At 47.8% G+C, this 13,877-nt stretch overlaps 1 protein-coding gene across 3 annotated transcripts in view; it reads left to right on the top strand.

Moving 5' to 3' along the window:
* Positions 1-13,877, top strand: part of L3MBTL2 (L3MBTL histone methyl-lysine binding protein 2) — a 176,564-nt gene that overhangs the window by 8,984 nt on the left and 153,703 nt on the right. For all 3 annotated transcript variants that reach the window (XM_083156631.1, XM_083156632.1, XM_083156630.1), the window contains exon 2: positions 3,875-4,087. In XM_083156631.1, coding sequence (XP_083012757.1) covers positions 3,901-4,087 — 187 coding nt within the window. In that variant the 5' untranslated portion in view covers positions 3,875-3,900. The remainder of the gene's footprint in view (positions 1-3,874; positions 4,088-13,877) is intronic.

Raw genomic sequence — 13,877 nt, 5'->3', positions numbered from 1 at the left:
TGAATACCTGCGAGGTGCAGCGAATCCTTTTTTGGATTCGCTGCACATTTGCCACGTTCCGGAGCCGGCGGGCTCCGGTATTCAACGAGTCAGGGGCAGCGAGCCCCTGACTGGCGAATATGAGCTCCTGCGGCGATTGCCGCAGGGAGCCTGAGGACGGTGCCAGGCAGAAAGATGGTAGTCTCTCTGCCTAGCCCAGACCTTTGTGGGGGGTTAGGTGGGCTCCCCGGGTGCCAGGCAGCACAGGCTGCCCCCCCCGGGGGTGCCAGCAGGGGGGCGTATATTCACTACACACGATCGTAATGATCGTGCAGTGAATATATGACTATGTAATGAGCGGCTCGGCTCCGGCGCCCCCTGCTGGCTGCTGTGTAAAAAAACAAACAAAAAAAAAATTATTATTTTTAAAATTAAATATATATTCATGTGCTTACAGCACATGAATAAAAATAGCATGCCCCTCCTCAGAATAAAATTCCTGATTTTTTGACACCAAATGTAAAAAACAAAACACTTTATTTTAAAAGTTCACATTCCACTTCACCATAAAAAGATAGCGATTGTTACTCGGTGAATCTTGGCGAAAAAAAACTTCAAATGTATTCGCCATGTGGTCATTGAATAGGGTGATTCACCGTTTTTGTCAGAAATTCGCCAAACAGCACAAATTCGCCATAAAAACCTGGCGAATCAGGCTCATTGAATACCGCCCTCTGTCAGGGTCTTATTTTATGCAATGGAATCAAGCATACAAAGTACTATATAAACTCAAATAATAAAATATAGATAACTAAGGATGGGGACAGACATTCTATCTACTTGAGCGAGCCCTTGGCTTATTGTGGCCTGCAGGATATCAGACCACCTAAAATGTTTGCTTATGAAATCATGATGAACAATTACATTAAATTGGTGTCATACATAATTGCTAAACATTTCATTTGTACATTCAAATTATTAAGATTTCCCTACTGATATACATATATATATATAACTTTTTTTTTCATAATATACACTATGGTCAGAGTCACATTACATTAATGATGGTATTCTATGCAAGCCAATTACCTATATGGTAATAGTACATGTGAGTTAGTCTATCATGGAGAGTGTTGAGCCACATGTTTAGGGGGATATTCAATCTCCGTCGAGCATCTCCCGTGGGGGAGATGCTCGACGGGCCCTATTCAATGCTGTCTTCCCCGACAGCATTGAACAGGGTTTCCTGGCAGAACGAGCCCGACAGCTCTAGCTGTCGGGCTCGTTCTGCCGAGAACAGCCGGGAAGTGACGAGCTGCCGGCTGCATCTCGTCACTTCCCGGCCGCAACTCGCGGCCACGCCCCCTTTTCGCTCCCCGGCAGGCGGGACATTGAATCCCGCCTGCGTGTTCTCGGTCGAGCTGACCGAGAACGGGACTGGGTCACGACGGGCGAGCAAGCCCGCCTGCCGTGACCTGAAGATTGAATATCCCCCTTAATAATTTATTTATATATATGCCCACTGCCCGCCAATGTGTATATTTTTAGATGCCCACTGCCCACCAATGTATATATTTTTATATGCCCACTGCCTACCAATGTGTATCTTATATATATCCACTGCCAGTGCCCACCAATGTATATATTTTTATATGCCCACTGCCCACCAATGTTTATATTTGTATATGTCCACTGCCCACTCCTACGAATGTATATTTAAACACCTCTGCCCACCAATGTTTATTAATAATAAGTGGTAACGTATAGATTACTGGTGCAGGCCATTACCTGGCCTGTTATTACCGCCTGTTATTAATAAACATTGGTGGGCAGTGGTGTTTAAATATACATTGGTAGCAGTGGGCAAAGAAAAATATATACATTGCTAGGCAATGGGCATAGAAAAATAAACACATTGCTGGGCAGTGGGCATAGAAAAATATATATATATTGGTGGGCCAAAATATCTGACTAAAATATGTATTTTTTTAACACTAGGGGGCCCTTCCTATTTTGCCAGTCCTGGGCCCCACTATTTCTGATGGCCCTGTGCGTAATATATATATGAGACAGACTAATTGTTGAAGTAGGAATTGCAGTGAAATGCGGTCCCTTTGCGATGGGCTGCAAGCTTAAATGCATTGATCAGTTCATGAACTAAAACCCCATTATTTATTTGATTATTTGTATATTAAGGTGAGTTACTTTATTATTGTGAGTGTTGAGCCCCCTTGTCACAGACCACTGCACCCCAACTTGGGAATGGCGAGTGCAGTTTGCACCCTATTCACAGGAATGGAGAGTGCGGTGGCATTGTGTGTGTGTATGTTGTGTATGTGTGTGTGTGTGTGTGTGTGTGTGTGTGTATGTATATATATATATATATATATATATATATATATGGTAGAAGCCCGCTGTGAAGACGCTGAGGCGCCGGTGTTTGTGTAACGATCGTGCCTGCTGGATGTCTCCCACCGGTATCGTGAGTTACACACCATACCTTCTGGGCATGCAGTTGTTGAGCCAGTGGATTGTATAACATATCTTGTGGTATTCAGCCCACACCGGATGAATATTTCGGTACGGGCATTACATTCTCCGTGGGAGAAATTTTAAATAAAGTGATTTCCACGTTTATAATAAACGTTAATACACCATGAAGCGCCCCCTCTATTTGTTTTAGGTGGTGTGTACGTTCAAGGTCCCGTGGGAATCGGGTCATTTGGAGGGGAGCTGCACCTACTAACAGCATTTGGATTGGTGTGGATTTTCAAAGAACTTTTTGTTCCTTGAAGGGAACGGACTTTAATAGTGTCAGCGCACCTATATATTTGTATTGCATATATATATATATATATATATATATATATATATATATATATATATATATGAGATAAGTGTTTGTGGGTGTCAACCGGGCAGCTACATCATCGTGAACACACACAAACACATCCATTTCATGGGATTATCAGATTACTTTTTTTAATTTTGTGCCATTATGAGATATATGGATGTCTCAGTACAATGCAGTGGCATATATTCAATGCCGTGGGCGAGCGGTGACTGCGAGCAGGACTTTTTGCTTGCAGTCACCGCTCACCCTGTTAGTATTCAACTGACCCCCCTCATACGCAAATTCCCCCTCGCTCCGAGGGGGAATTTGCGAATATATATATATATATAATATACACACACACACACACACACACACAGACGCATGTATTCAATGCTGGTGCGAGCGGCCGGCAAGGGGGTTAAACTGCGAGGATCGCAGAAAACCAGTGATCCTCGCAGTTTAACCCCCGCGCCGGCCGCTCGCACTATGCAACGTTCCGGGGGAATCCTCGCCGTCACAGAACTGCGAGGATTCCCCTAAACTGCGAGAGCCGAGGCTAGTGCAGCAAACTCGCTGTAATTAGCCTCGGCTCTCGCAGCTTTTGGAGGCACATTCGCAAATTCCCCCTCGCTCAAAAAACGGAGCGAGGGGGAATTTGCGTATGAGGGGGGTCAGTTGAATACTAACAGGGTGAGCGGTGACTGCAAGCAAAAAGTCCTGCTCGCAGTCACCGCTCGCCCACGGCATTGAATATATGCCACTGCATTGTACTGAGACATCCATATATCTCATAATGGCACAAAATTAAAAAAAGTAATCTGATAATCCCATGAAATGGATGTGTTTGTGTGTGTTCACGATGATGTAGCTGCCCGGTTGACACCCACAAACACTTATCTCATGGCTCACTGTTCATTGGATCATGATACCCTACTGAATAGTTGTCAAGATAAAAGCTTACAGGCAAGTGGTAGAATGTAGCTTTGATGAATAAAGTACTCCTGCCACTATTGTGTGATGAAAACATTTCTTGTGCCTCTTATATTTTGCTTTTCACAGTTGCCTCTCTGTAAAGGAATGTTACAATGGACACCGAGGATGCAGATGATCTATTCACTGGCAATGACAGAGAATATAACAGCAGTATACTGAGTGACAGCAGTTCTGGTCTGGGAGAATCCAGTTTTGAGAAAGCTAAAGAGCCATTAAAAGCATCAAATTTACATCCCGCCTCTAGCACTCCAAAGGCTTCTGTGGAAAACTCTGAGCCAGGTATGTGCTCATCATGTTCATCATTCATATTTTTTAATGTGTGATCAGTGTATGTAGAGCAGTGGTTCCCAAACTGTGGGCCTTATTCTAGTTCACTCTTTCTGACAAAATGCTTCTTAGATGGACACAACCATGGCACTGCAGGGGGGCAGATGTAAAATGTGCAGAGAGAATTACATTTTGGTGGGGTTTTACTTCAAAGTGAGATCTATATTGCAGTGTAAAAATAAAGCAGTCAGTATTTACCCTGCACAGAAACAAAATAACCCACCCAAATCTAATTCTCTCTGCACATTTTACATCTGCCCCCCTGCAGTGCACATGGTTTTGTCCATCTAAGAAGGATTTAGTCAGAAAGAGTGACATAGAATAAGGCCCTGTGTGCTGTGGCACCCTGGGGTGCCTTGGTGGACCTGCAGGGGTGCCCTGGGTTGGTGGTCCAGGACCAATTCAAGTTCTTTATGTACATTATAATAGTCACATTGTGGACAAACCGATGTAAATCCTGTCCATTACCACATAACTGATCTTAAGGATGAAATATCAACACAATTTATTTTACTTAATATTTGTTTCTGACTTTCTCAATGAGAAATCTTCAGCCTAGGGGTGCCGCGAAAACATTTCTGATGCTTCGGGGTGCCGTCATTCAAAAACTTTGGGAACTCTTGATGTAGATAATGTATTATATAATATTTGCACTCAGGGGCAGATATTTCATTGTCAATACAAAGTAACTTTTTATTGTAATATTTGATACTTTCAGCTCCTTTACAATTTGCAATGTTTTTATATTATTATTATTATTTTGTTGCTACCAGAAAGCTTTCTGTGGCTTAGAAGAATATAAGTCAAATTGACAGTAGTAAAACGAGGAGTTATATTACCAGTTGTAAAATATGTACCATGATATGAGCCAAGTATTATGTTTGATATTGGTTCAATTCTCTTTAAAGAAAGCTTAAAGGCCCATATACACAGGCAGAGCCGGCCCTAGGCATAGGCAAACTAGGCAATTGCCTAGGGCGATTTGTATTGCCTAGGGGCATCCATCGAATGCCTAGGGCCGGCTCAGCTTCAACATTGGTGGCCGGAAACCGCCGCCGCCCGCCTCTGACTTTGCACAGCTAAGCCGGCAGTAGTAGCACTGGGCAGGGTGCACGCTGCTCCTCTGTGATGGTCATAATAAACATGACGGAGGTGGAGGCTGCAGGAGAGAGAACGTCATGTCTTCCCCTAACAAGTATGGCCACCGTCATCTGAGGAGGGCTGCTGCGCATGCTCAGCTGCAGCAGCCCCTCCTCCCATGGCTCTTTGCGGAGTCAGACTTACTCTGGAACTGTACTTGTGCATCACTGTAAGCAGGGCCGGACTGGGACCAAAAATCGGCCCTGGCATTTTTAGAGCACACAGGCCCACCTGCAGCAGAAGGGACCCATGCGTGTCGAAGCCGCGTTGCGAAAAGGGTGTGTGGCCTCATGGAAAGGAGGCGTGGCATCACAAAAAGGAGGCATTACACTGCCCATTACACATTATGGAACACACCGTTATGCCCATTACACATTATGGAACACACCGTTATGCACATTATGCCGCACACCGTAATGCCCATTACAGATTATGGAACACACCGTTATGCCCTTTACAAATTATGCCGCACACCATAATGCCCATTACACATTAAGCGCACACCGTAATGCCCATTACACAAAATGCTGCACACCGTGATGCCCATTACACAATATGCTGCACACAGTTATGCCCCATAGACAAAAAACAAGAGCAGGACACTTACTAGTCTGGGCTTTCACTGTGGCCCTGGCATTGTAGAATGGATCCAACTACAGTCACCACGTGACTGGCTCTGCCCGGCCCTCTGCTTAAATAGAACCCCACCGCCATGGCACCCTGCTGCAGATTCTCCCGCCGCTGGAAATGTTTGATGAGTCTGTCCTAGCCCTCAGCTTCCCCCTCTTCAGGACTGTCACTGTGGATGTGTTGGCGCTGGCGGGTCAGCTGCGTCATGGTAATGATGGGCTGGGCGGGCGGCACAGACTGTGACAGCCATGCAGCAAGGATTGGAGGCAGCGGCCGCCGTGTCATGATGTCATGACGCTGTGGCGTCATTGCGTCAATGTGCAAATTATGCGGCGGCTGTCACAGTGATGGACCTGGAGGCAGCAGGGCAAGCACAGGTGCCGTATGACTGCAGCTAAAGTTCTGCACAAAACCGGCCCACAAGGCCATTGGCCTTTCTGGCATTTGCCAGAATTGCCAGATGGCCAGTCCGGCCCTGACTGTAAGGGACCTGAGCAAACTGTCCTCAAGCAAGAGGAGCCAGTCCAGACTAAAGTGGGGATGCGGTCATTTGGTCCAGAGCATGATGGTCGACAGTCATTAGGTCGACATGGGAAAATGTCGACATGGTTCTAGGTCGAAAAGTCATTAGTTTGACAGGATGTTAGTTCGAAGTGTCTAGGTCAACAGTCAAAAGGTCGACATGGGGTTTTTCACTATTTTTTTGTGCCGACAGGGGCGTGGCGGGAGAATAAAAATAGTGTGCCGAGCGATGTGAGGGGATGCAGTGCACTTTAAACTGTGTCCATGTCGACTGTGTTGTCATTCAGGTAAAAAAAAGAGTGAAAAAACCCATGTCGACCTTTTGACTGTCGACCTAGACATTGTCGAACTAACAACCTTTCGACCTTTTCCCATGTCGACCTAATGGTGTGGACCTAATGACTGTCGACCATCATGCTGTAGACCAAATGATGCCAACCCCTAAAGTGATACAGGAGAGTGCTTTTGGGTGGACAATGAAGGTTGAGCTGTGATAGGAGGACACTGATCAGAGAGCTGTGCAGGGTGGACAGTTAGGGGTACTACATAGAGCCAATCACGCTCCTACCTCCAAGTGCAGCTTGGGCAGTCAAAGGTATGCAGCACAAGTCTGTTAGATATACTGTATAACATATATATGTGTAGGGCATCAAATTGCTTAGGGCCGGCTCTGCACACAGGGCGATTTTGAGCTAAAAGCTCAAAACAGCAAGTTTGACGGCTTTCAGCACAGTGTGTACAGTCCGGCGGTGAAACGCTGGGCATTATCGCCCAGTGTGTATGGACCTTTAGTCTCACTTGTGATTTATTCTAGGATTCCAGGATGCAAAATACACATAAGAAACTTTTCATCCATTTAATTTGTATCATGAAAGTTGATTATACATTATAAATCAATTGTGCACCTATCAGCTGGATTAATGCTTTGGGGGACCCGGGCTACTTAACATAGGAGGTCCCTAAGGTCTAAAATAATATATAGGTAATGTCAAAAGTGCCAGCATAGATGGATAGCCAATTGCCTTCCACCTATCGCCATTGTAGGTGCGGTCACATCGGGCATTAATAACATACATATCAATCAAGAAGCAGCCTATATTTGGATTCCCACTCTGCGCCCAACAATCACATCTGTCAGTGTGGCACATGGCGAAAAGGTGCTAAATATGTGTCCAACCTATCATAATACACGAGGCAGATTCTCCTCACATGAATAAACATATCAATGGTTAGGCACATGTGTGTGTGTATGTATGTATGTATGTATATATATATATATATATGTATATATATGTATGTATATATGTGTATGTATATATATATATATATATATATATATATATATGTGTGTGTGTGTGTGTGTGTGTGTGTATATATATATATATATATATATATATATATATATATATATATATATATGTATATATATATATATATGTATGTATATGTGTGCGGGTGGTCCGGCACTCCCAATAATGTTAACAGCGGTTTGGGTGCCCTCACTGAGTGAATCTGTAGAAGCTTTTGGAGGTGCGGCACTCTGGACAAAATGTACACTGACACTTTGAGACGTATAACAACGTTTCAGTCTTTATCAAAACTGTTTTCAAGGTACAAGAACGGATAACATTAACATACATTTATACTCACAATCTGCTGCCTGCTCCGGGGAGACGCACGCCGTTGGGGGACCGCCCATCCTTCCTGCCCCGGCCAGTCATGATGATGTCACTCCGTTGGCACTGCATCATCCTCGTCATTGCGCACATCGTTGCCTAGGCAACGGATGCGCTGCAGACCTAAAACATAAACACCATAGTGAAAAAGTGAATATCATATAGAGCTCAGCACTATTTTTGTAAAAAGCATCCATATGAGATGCCCTCATTAAGCCCTTTGAGGGCAATCACATCTAGTTTGGCAATCCACCTGCTTTCACATTGGATCAGCTTTAAACCTCTATTACCACCCCTGATAGAGGGGGGTATGGTATCAATCATTCGATAGCCACTGGTTGTTCGCTACTCCCTTTCTCAATGGCATGTCTGATTGCGGATCTGTGGGCTGCCATTCTGTCTTTCTTTTTCGTCCACTAGGGGGCACAGGAGTTCACGCTGGATATGAGAGGTGAGGTAGCAGAGCGTGCACCAAAGGGTTACAAAAATGTACCCAGCATGCTCCCTGCCTCCCTTCTCCCTCATAACCCGCCCCCTGACCCTGGGTCACCAGTTTTTTTCTTTGGTGCCAAGGAGAGAGCAGCACCATTATCGCGGCTGTTAGAACAGCCATGGGTTAGAGCTGCTGCGGCGGGTGCTCTTTTAGTGAATCACCGGCAGCGCAGCTCCATCACTCGGCGGCGGCGACGGCAGCGCTGGCAACTGGGCTGGGGACTTCCGTCGCGGGACCCTCTCTCGGAGGCTCCCGCATGCTGCACTCCGTCCCCAGGCAGGTAAGCGGCGGTTCCCTGCTTGCAGGGAGCCGCGTCTAGCAGCGATCCCCCCCGTTTGTATGGGAGTCAGCGGGGGGCAGGCAGTGGGGGTCTGGACTGCTCCACCTTTCCACTAGATCACCAGGGACAATTAGTCAGGCTATGTCCCGGGGGTTGATGCCTGAGGGGGAGGTTAGACAGCCTGGGATCCTACAGCCATACACATTGGAAATGTTGTATATTGGGCCTGGTTAGTACTTGAGTGGGAGACCACATAGGAACACCAGGTGCTGTAGGTTAGTCCCTCCCCCACCCCTGGGGAAGTGCTGAGGCTTGCTCTCTGATTGCCCCAGGTGTCCCAGCTCCTCATTAAGGTCCTAATCAGCAGCCATTCTGGCACTTGCTGGGTTTAGAGACGGAGGCTGCTGGGATTCTCCCCCACACCCTGCTCCTGGAGCCTGGTGTGTGTGTGGTAGTTCTCCTCTCCTGCTGCTGGCTGGATTGTTGAGTTTTGCTGATGTCTTCTTTCCAATATCATTGGAAGCTTGAAGACAGCCTGGGATCTACAGCTAATGCTGTATATTGGGCCTGGTTAGTACTTGAGTGGGTGACCACATAGGAACACCAGGTGATGTAGGATTGCCCCAGGTGTCCCAGCTCCTCATTAAGGTCCTAATCAGCAGCCATTCTGGCACTTGCTGGGTTTAGAGACGGAGGCTGCTGGGATTCTCCCCCACACCCTGCTCCTGGAGCCTGGTGTGTGTGTGGTATTTCTCCTCTCCTGCTGCTGGCTGGATTGTTGAGTTTTGCGGATGTCTTCTTTCCAATATCATTGGAAGCTTGAAGACAGCCTGGGATCTACAGCTAATGCTGTATATTGGGCCTGGTAAGTACTTGAGTGGGTGACCACATAGGAACACCAGGTGCTGTAGGAGTACGGAGGGTGTAATGGTTAGCATTACTGCCTCACAGCACTGAGGTCCTGGGTTCGATTCCCACCATGGTCCTAACTGTGCGTAGTTTGTATATTCTCCCCGTACTTGAGTGGGTTTCCTCCGGGTACTCTGATTTCCTCCCACAATCCAAAAAAAAATATATATATATATATATATATATATATATTTTTGCCCCAGGTGTCCCAGCTCCTCATTAAGGTCCTAATCAGCAGCCATTCTGGCACTTGCTGGGTTTAGAGATGGAGGCTGCTGGGATTCTCCCCCACACCCTGCTTCTGGAGCCTGGTGTTTGTGGTATTTATCCTCTCCTGCGGCTGGTACTCTGATGCTGTCTTCCTTCCAATATCATTGGAAGAGATGAAAGTTTGAAACACTGTCACCATTCATAGTATTGGCTTTGCATATACAGTGTCTCCCTTTCACCTTGCTGAATTGTTGAGTTTATCTGCCCATACCAAATGGCTTTGCTAAAGCTTTGTGGGTAAGGCTGCAAGTGTGTTGCTTGGGTGTCAGTGTTGTAACTGCTGGTGTTTTTTGTCTTTTATCATGGACAGTATGCCTAAGGCGAAACCTGGCAAGGAGACTCCATCTCCAATGCAGCGTACCTGTAGGGTATGTGTGGACAAACTCTCTCGGCAGGAGGAGGATATCTGTTCCAGGTGTTTGGCCCTTGAAGCAGATCTTCTGCTGCCTTCACAGCAGGAACCGGCCTGGGCTTCGACCTTGACTCAGGTATTGACATATTGACCGCTTGTCAACTCCTTACCTCCTGCGCCCCTGCCCCCTGTGCCCATGCCCCCTGTGGCAGTAGCCAGCACCAGTGTTGGGGCAGCTCCTGCTTATGTAGAGCCCCCTTGGTGGCAATCCTTTGCACAATCTGTGCAGGGGTTGACGGCTACTCGGGCGGGCAGGGATTCCAGGAGGCAGTGTAGGCAGCAGAGTCCCGATGCGGGTTCTCCGCGTTCCGATTCGGATTCCAGCTCAGTGGCAGAATCCGCAGGGGCTGATGACACTTTGTCCTCAGCGGAGGTAGAGTCTCTGATGCAGGAGGTTAAGGCAGTCCTCCAGAGGGAGGATGAGGCTCCTGCCCCTAAAAGTAAAGACCTGCTTTTTAAGCGTCTTAAGAAAGTATCGGCCCGGCTCCCGCCTTCGGCCCTAATGGAGGATTTATTGGAGACTGCGTGGTCTCAACCGTTTAGAAAGTTCCAGCTTTCCAAGCGACTTACTACTTTTTAACCTGTTCCTCCCACAGAGAGGGCTAAGTGGGAAAATCCTCCCCTGGCGGATGATCATGTTGCGCGATTAGCTCGCGCTTCAGTACTGCCCTTTTCGGATTCTTCATCTTTGAAGGACCCCTCTGAGAATTTCCTCAGGACTGCTTTTCACAGGCAGGGGCCATTGGGTGTACCACGCTTGCCGCGTCATGGGTGGCCAAGGCAGTGTCTGAGTGGGCGGGCAAGGTGGAGAGAGGTTTGTCCGACGGCACTAGTCCTTCCTCTAGATTTTCCTCATCCACTAAGGGAGCCAAGCCCTGCACCAAGCAGCCCTGGGCTACCAGACGTCCAGTGGCTAAACAGGTCAGGGAGGTGGTATCCAGGGGCTATGCCCTGACATTCCGGTTCCCCCCTCCTCAGTGTTATTTTTGCACGGGTCTTCCAAAGGACCCAGCGAAACGACAAGTGCTACAGCTTTCCATCTGCTCTCTTTTGGACTCGAACGTCATTGTTCCAGTTCCTCAGGAGCAGAGGGGTCAGGGGTTCTTCTCCACCCTGTTCTTGATTCACAAACTGGATGGTTTTCACCGTCCTATCCTGAATCTGAAGTCGCTCACTATTTTTCTGCGAGTGCCGAAGTTTCGCATGGAGTCCCTGCGTTCGATCATTCTCTCACTGGAGCCAGGGGACTTCATGGCCTCGCTAGATATACTTCACATCCCCATCCGACAGGAACATCAGCACTTTGAGGTTCGCCCTTCGGGTCGAACGCTTCCAGTTCAGGGCGCTACCTTTTGGTCTATCTACGGCTCCCAGGGTGTTCACCAAGGTGATGCCGGTCAGGGCTGCACACCTGCACCGGCTGGGGGTTCGGATGATTCCATACCTGGACGGCCCACTGATTTTGGAAAGTCCCCAGACCTACTACGGAGTCATTTGCAGGTCGTGATTACACTTCTGTTATCTCACGGTTGGAGGATAACCTGGAAGAAATCGTTTCTTACTCCTTCCCAAAGGACACTTCACTTGGGAGCTCGGCTGGGCACTCGGTTGTAGAGAGTATATCTTACAGAGGATAAGATCCACTCCCTTCAGAGGAAGATTCATTCCCTTATAGGTCACAGAAGGGTCTCAGTACACAAGTGTATGGTGGTGTCTTCGACATGGTAGAGTATACACAGTTTCACTCGCGCCCACTTCGGCTTTACACTCTCAGCCAGTGGACAGGAGATCATACTCGTCTAAGGAGTCAATTGATCACACTGCCCCCGAAGGTTCGCCTGTCTCTCACATGGTGGTTAAAGACAGACAACTTGTCTCAGGGCCGCCCGTTTTGGATTCCAACCTGAGTCTTGCTTATCACGGATGCCAGCCTACGGGGCTGGGGAGCGGTTTGCAATTCTCAATCTTTTCAGGGTCGCTGGACGGCTCAGGAGAGTCGCCTTCCGATCAATCTCCTGGAATTGAGAGCAATCCTTCTGGCTCTTCAGAGGTTGGGGTCCCTCATCCGAGGGTGCCCTGTAAAGATCCGGTCCGACAGCACCACGCCTGTGGCCTTTATCAACAGGCAGGGCGGGACATGCAGCAGCAAAGGAGCGATAAAAGAAGTCTCCAAGATATTCAGGTGGGCGGAGAAGCAGATTTCTGCAATCTCTGCAGTCTTCATCCCAGGGGTTCTCAATTTTGAGGCAGACTTTTTAAGTCGGCAAGATAGTGTACGCATTCCCCCTGTTTCTACTCCTACTTCGCCTTCTGTGGAAGTTCAGGAAGGAGGGAGGAATGATGATCCTAGTGGCCCCAGATTGGCCCCGTCGAGGTTGGTACGCGGTTCTATGGAACCTGTTGGTAGCCTCTCCTCTGAGTCTACCTCTGCGTCCAGACCTAATTTCACAGGGGCCATTCCGACACCCGGACTTGAGTCGCCTGGCTTTGACGGGCTGGCTGTTGAGGTGTCCCTCTTTAGAAGTTTTCCGGGCACTTCAATCATCTCCTTTCGAGCCTTTGGAGGAGTTGGATCTGAAATCCTGGAAGGTGGCTTCTTGTTGGCTATTTCCTCAGCACGAAGGGGGTCTGACATGAGTGCATTATCATGGAAACCGTCTTTTCTGGTATTTCACCCGGACAGGGCGGTTCTTTGTACCAAACTGGATTTTCATCCAAAGGTGGTGTCTGAGTTTCACCTTAACCAGGAAATAGTGGTGCCTTCTTTTCCAGGTTCTTCTGAAGCTGAAGCTTCTCTTGATGTAGTCCGTGCGTTGCAGATTTATCTTCGCAGGACTAAGTCAACTTGTAAGTCGGGTTCACTGTTTGTGTTTTATGGGGCCAATAAGAGGGGCTGGCCCGCTTCCAAACAGTCCTTGGCGAGATGGCTCAGATCAGTGGTTCGCCAAGCGTATCTTTCCGCACTGATTACTCCCCCGGAGGGGATTACTGCACATTCTACCAGGTCTGTGGGTACATCCTGGGCCGCTAATCGAGGCGCCTCGGCTGAACAGCTCTGTAAGACGGCTACTTGGTCCTCTTCCCAGACCTTTATCAAGTATTATGCATTTGATACCTTTGCATCGGCTAATGCACAGTTTGGTAGACATGTGCTTTCCACAGTCCAGGAGCGTCCCCCACCCGTGAGGGGACAGCTTTAGGACGTCCCAGCGTGAACTCCTGTGCCCCCTAGTGGACGAAAAAGAAAATAGGATTTATGGTCTTACCTTGATAAATCCCTTTCTTTGAGTCCATAGGGGGCACAGGACGCCCTCCCAGACGCACCTGGTAGCGGGGCTTCCTATGTAGGAAAGTTCCATGGCTTTAGGGCCTGTATGCTATGTGGGTGTGCGTTTGCTCTTCCTTCTTCT

Source organism: Crinia signifera, chromosome 8, assembly GCF_055691185.1.
Source record: "Crinia signifera chromosome 8, ASM5569118v1, whole genome shotgun sequence".
Lineage (NCBI taxonomy): Eukaryota > Metazoa > Chordata > Amphibia > Anura > Myobatrachidae > Crinia > Crinia signifera.
Note: the sequence above shows the minus strand (reverse complement) of the source record. Positions and strands in the feature narration are given on the sequence as shown.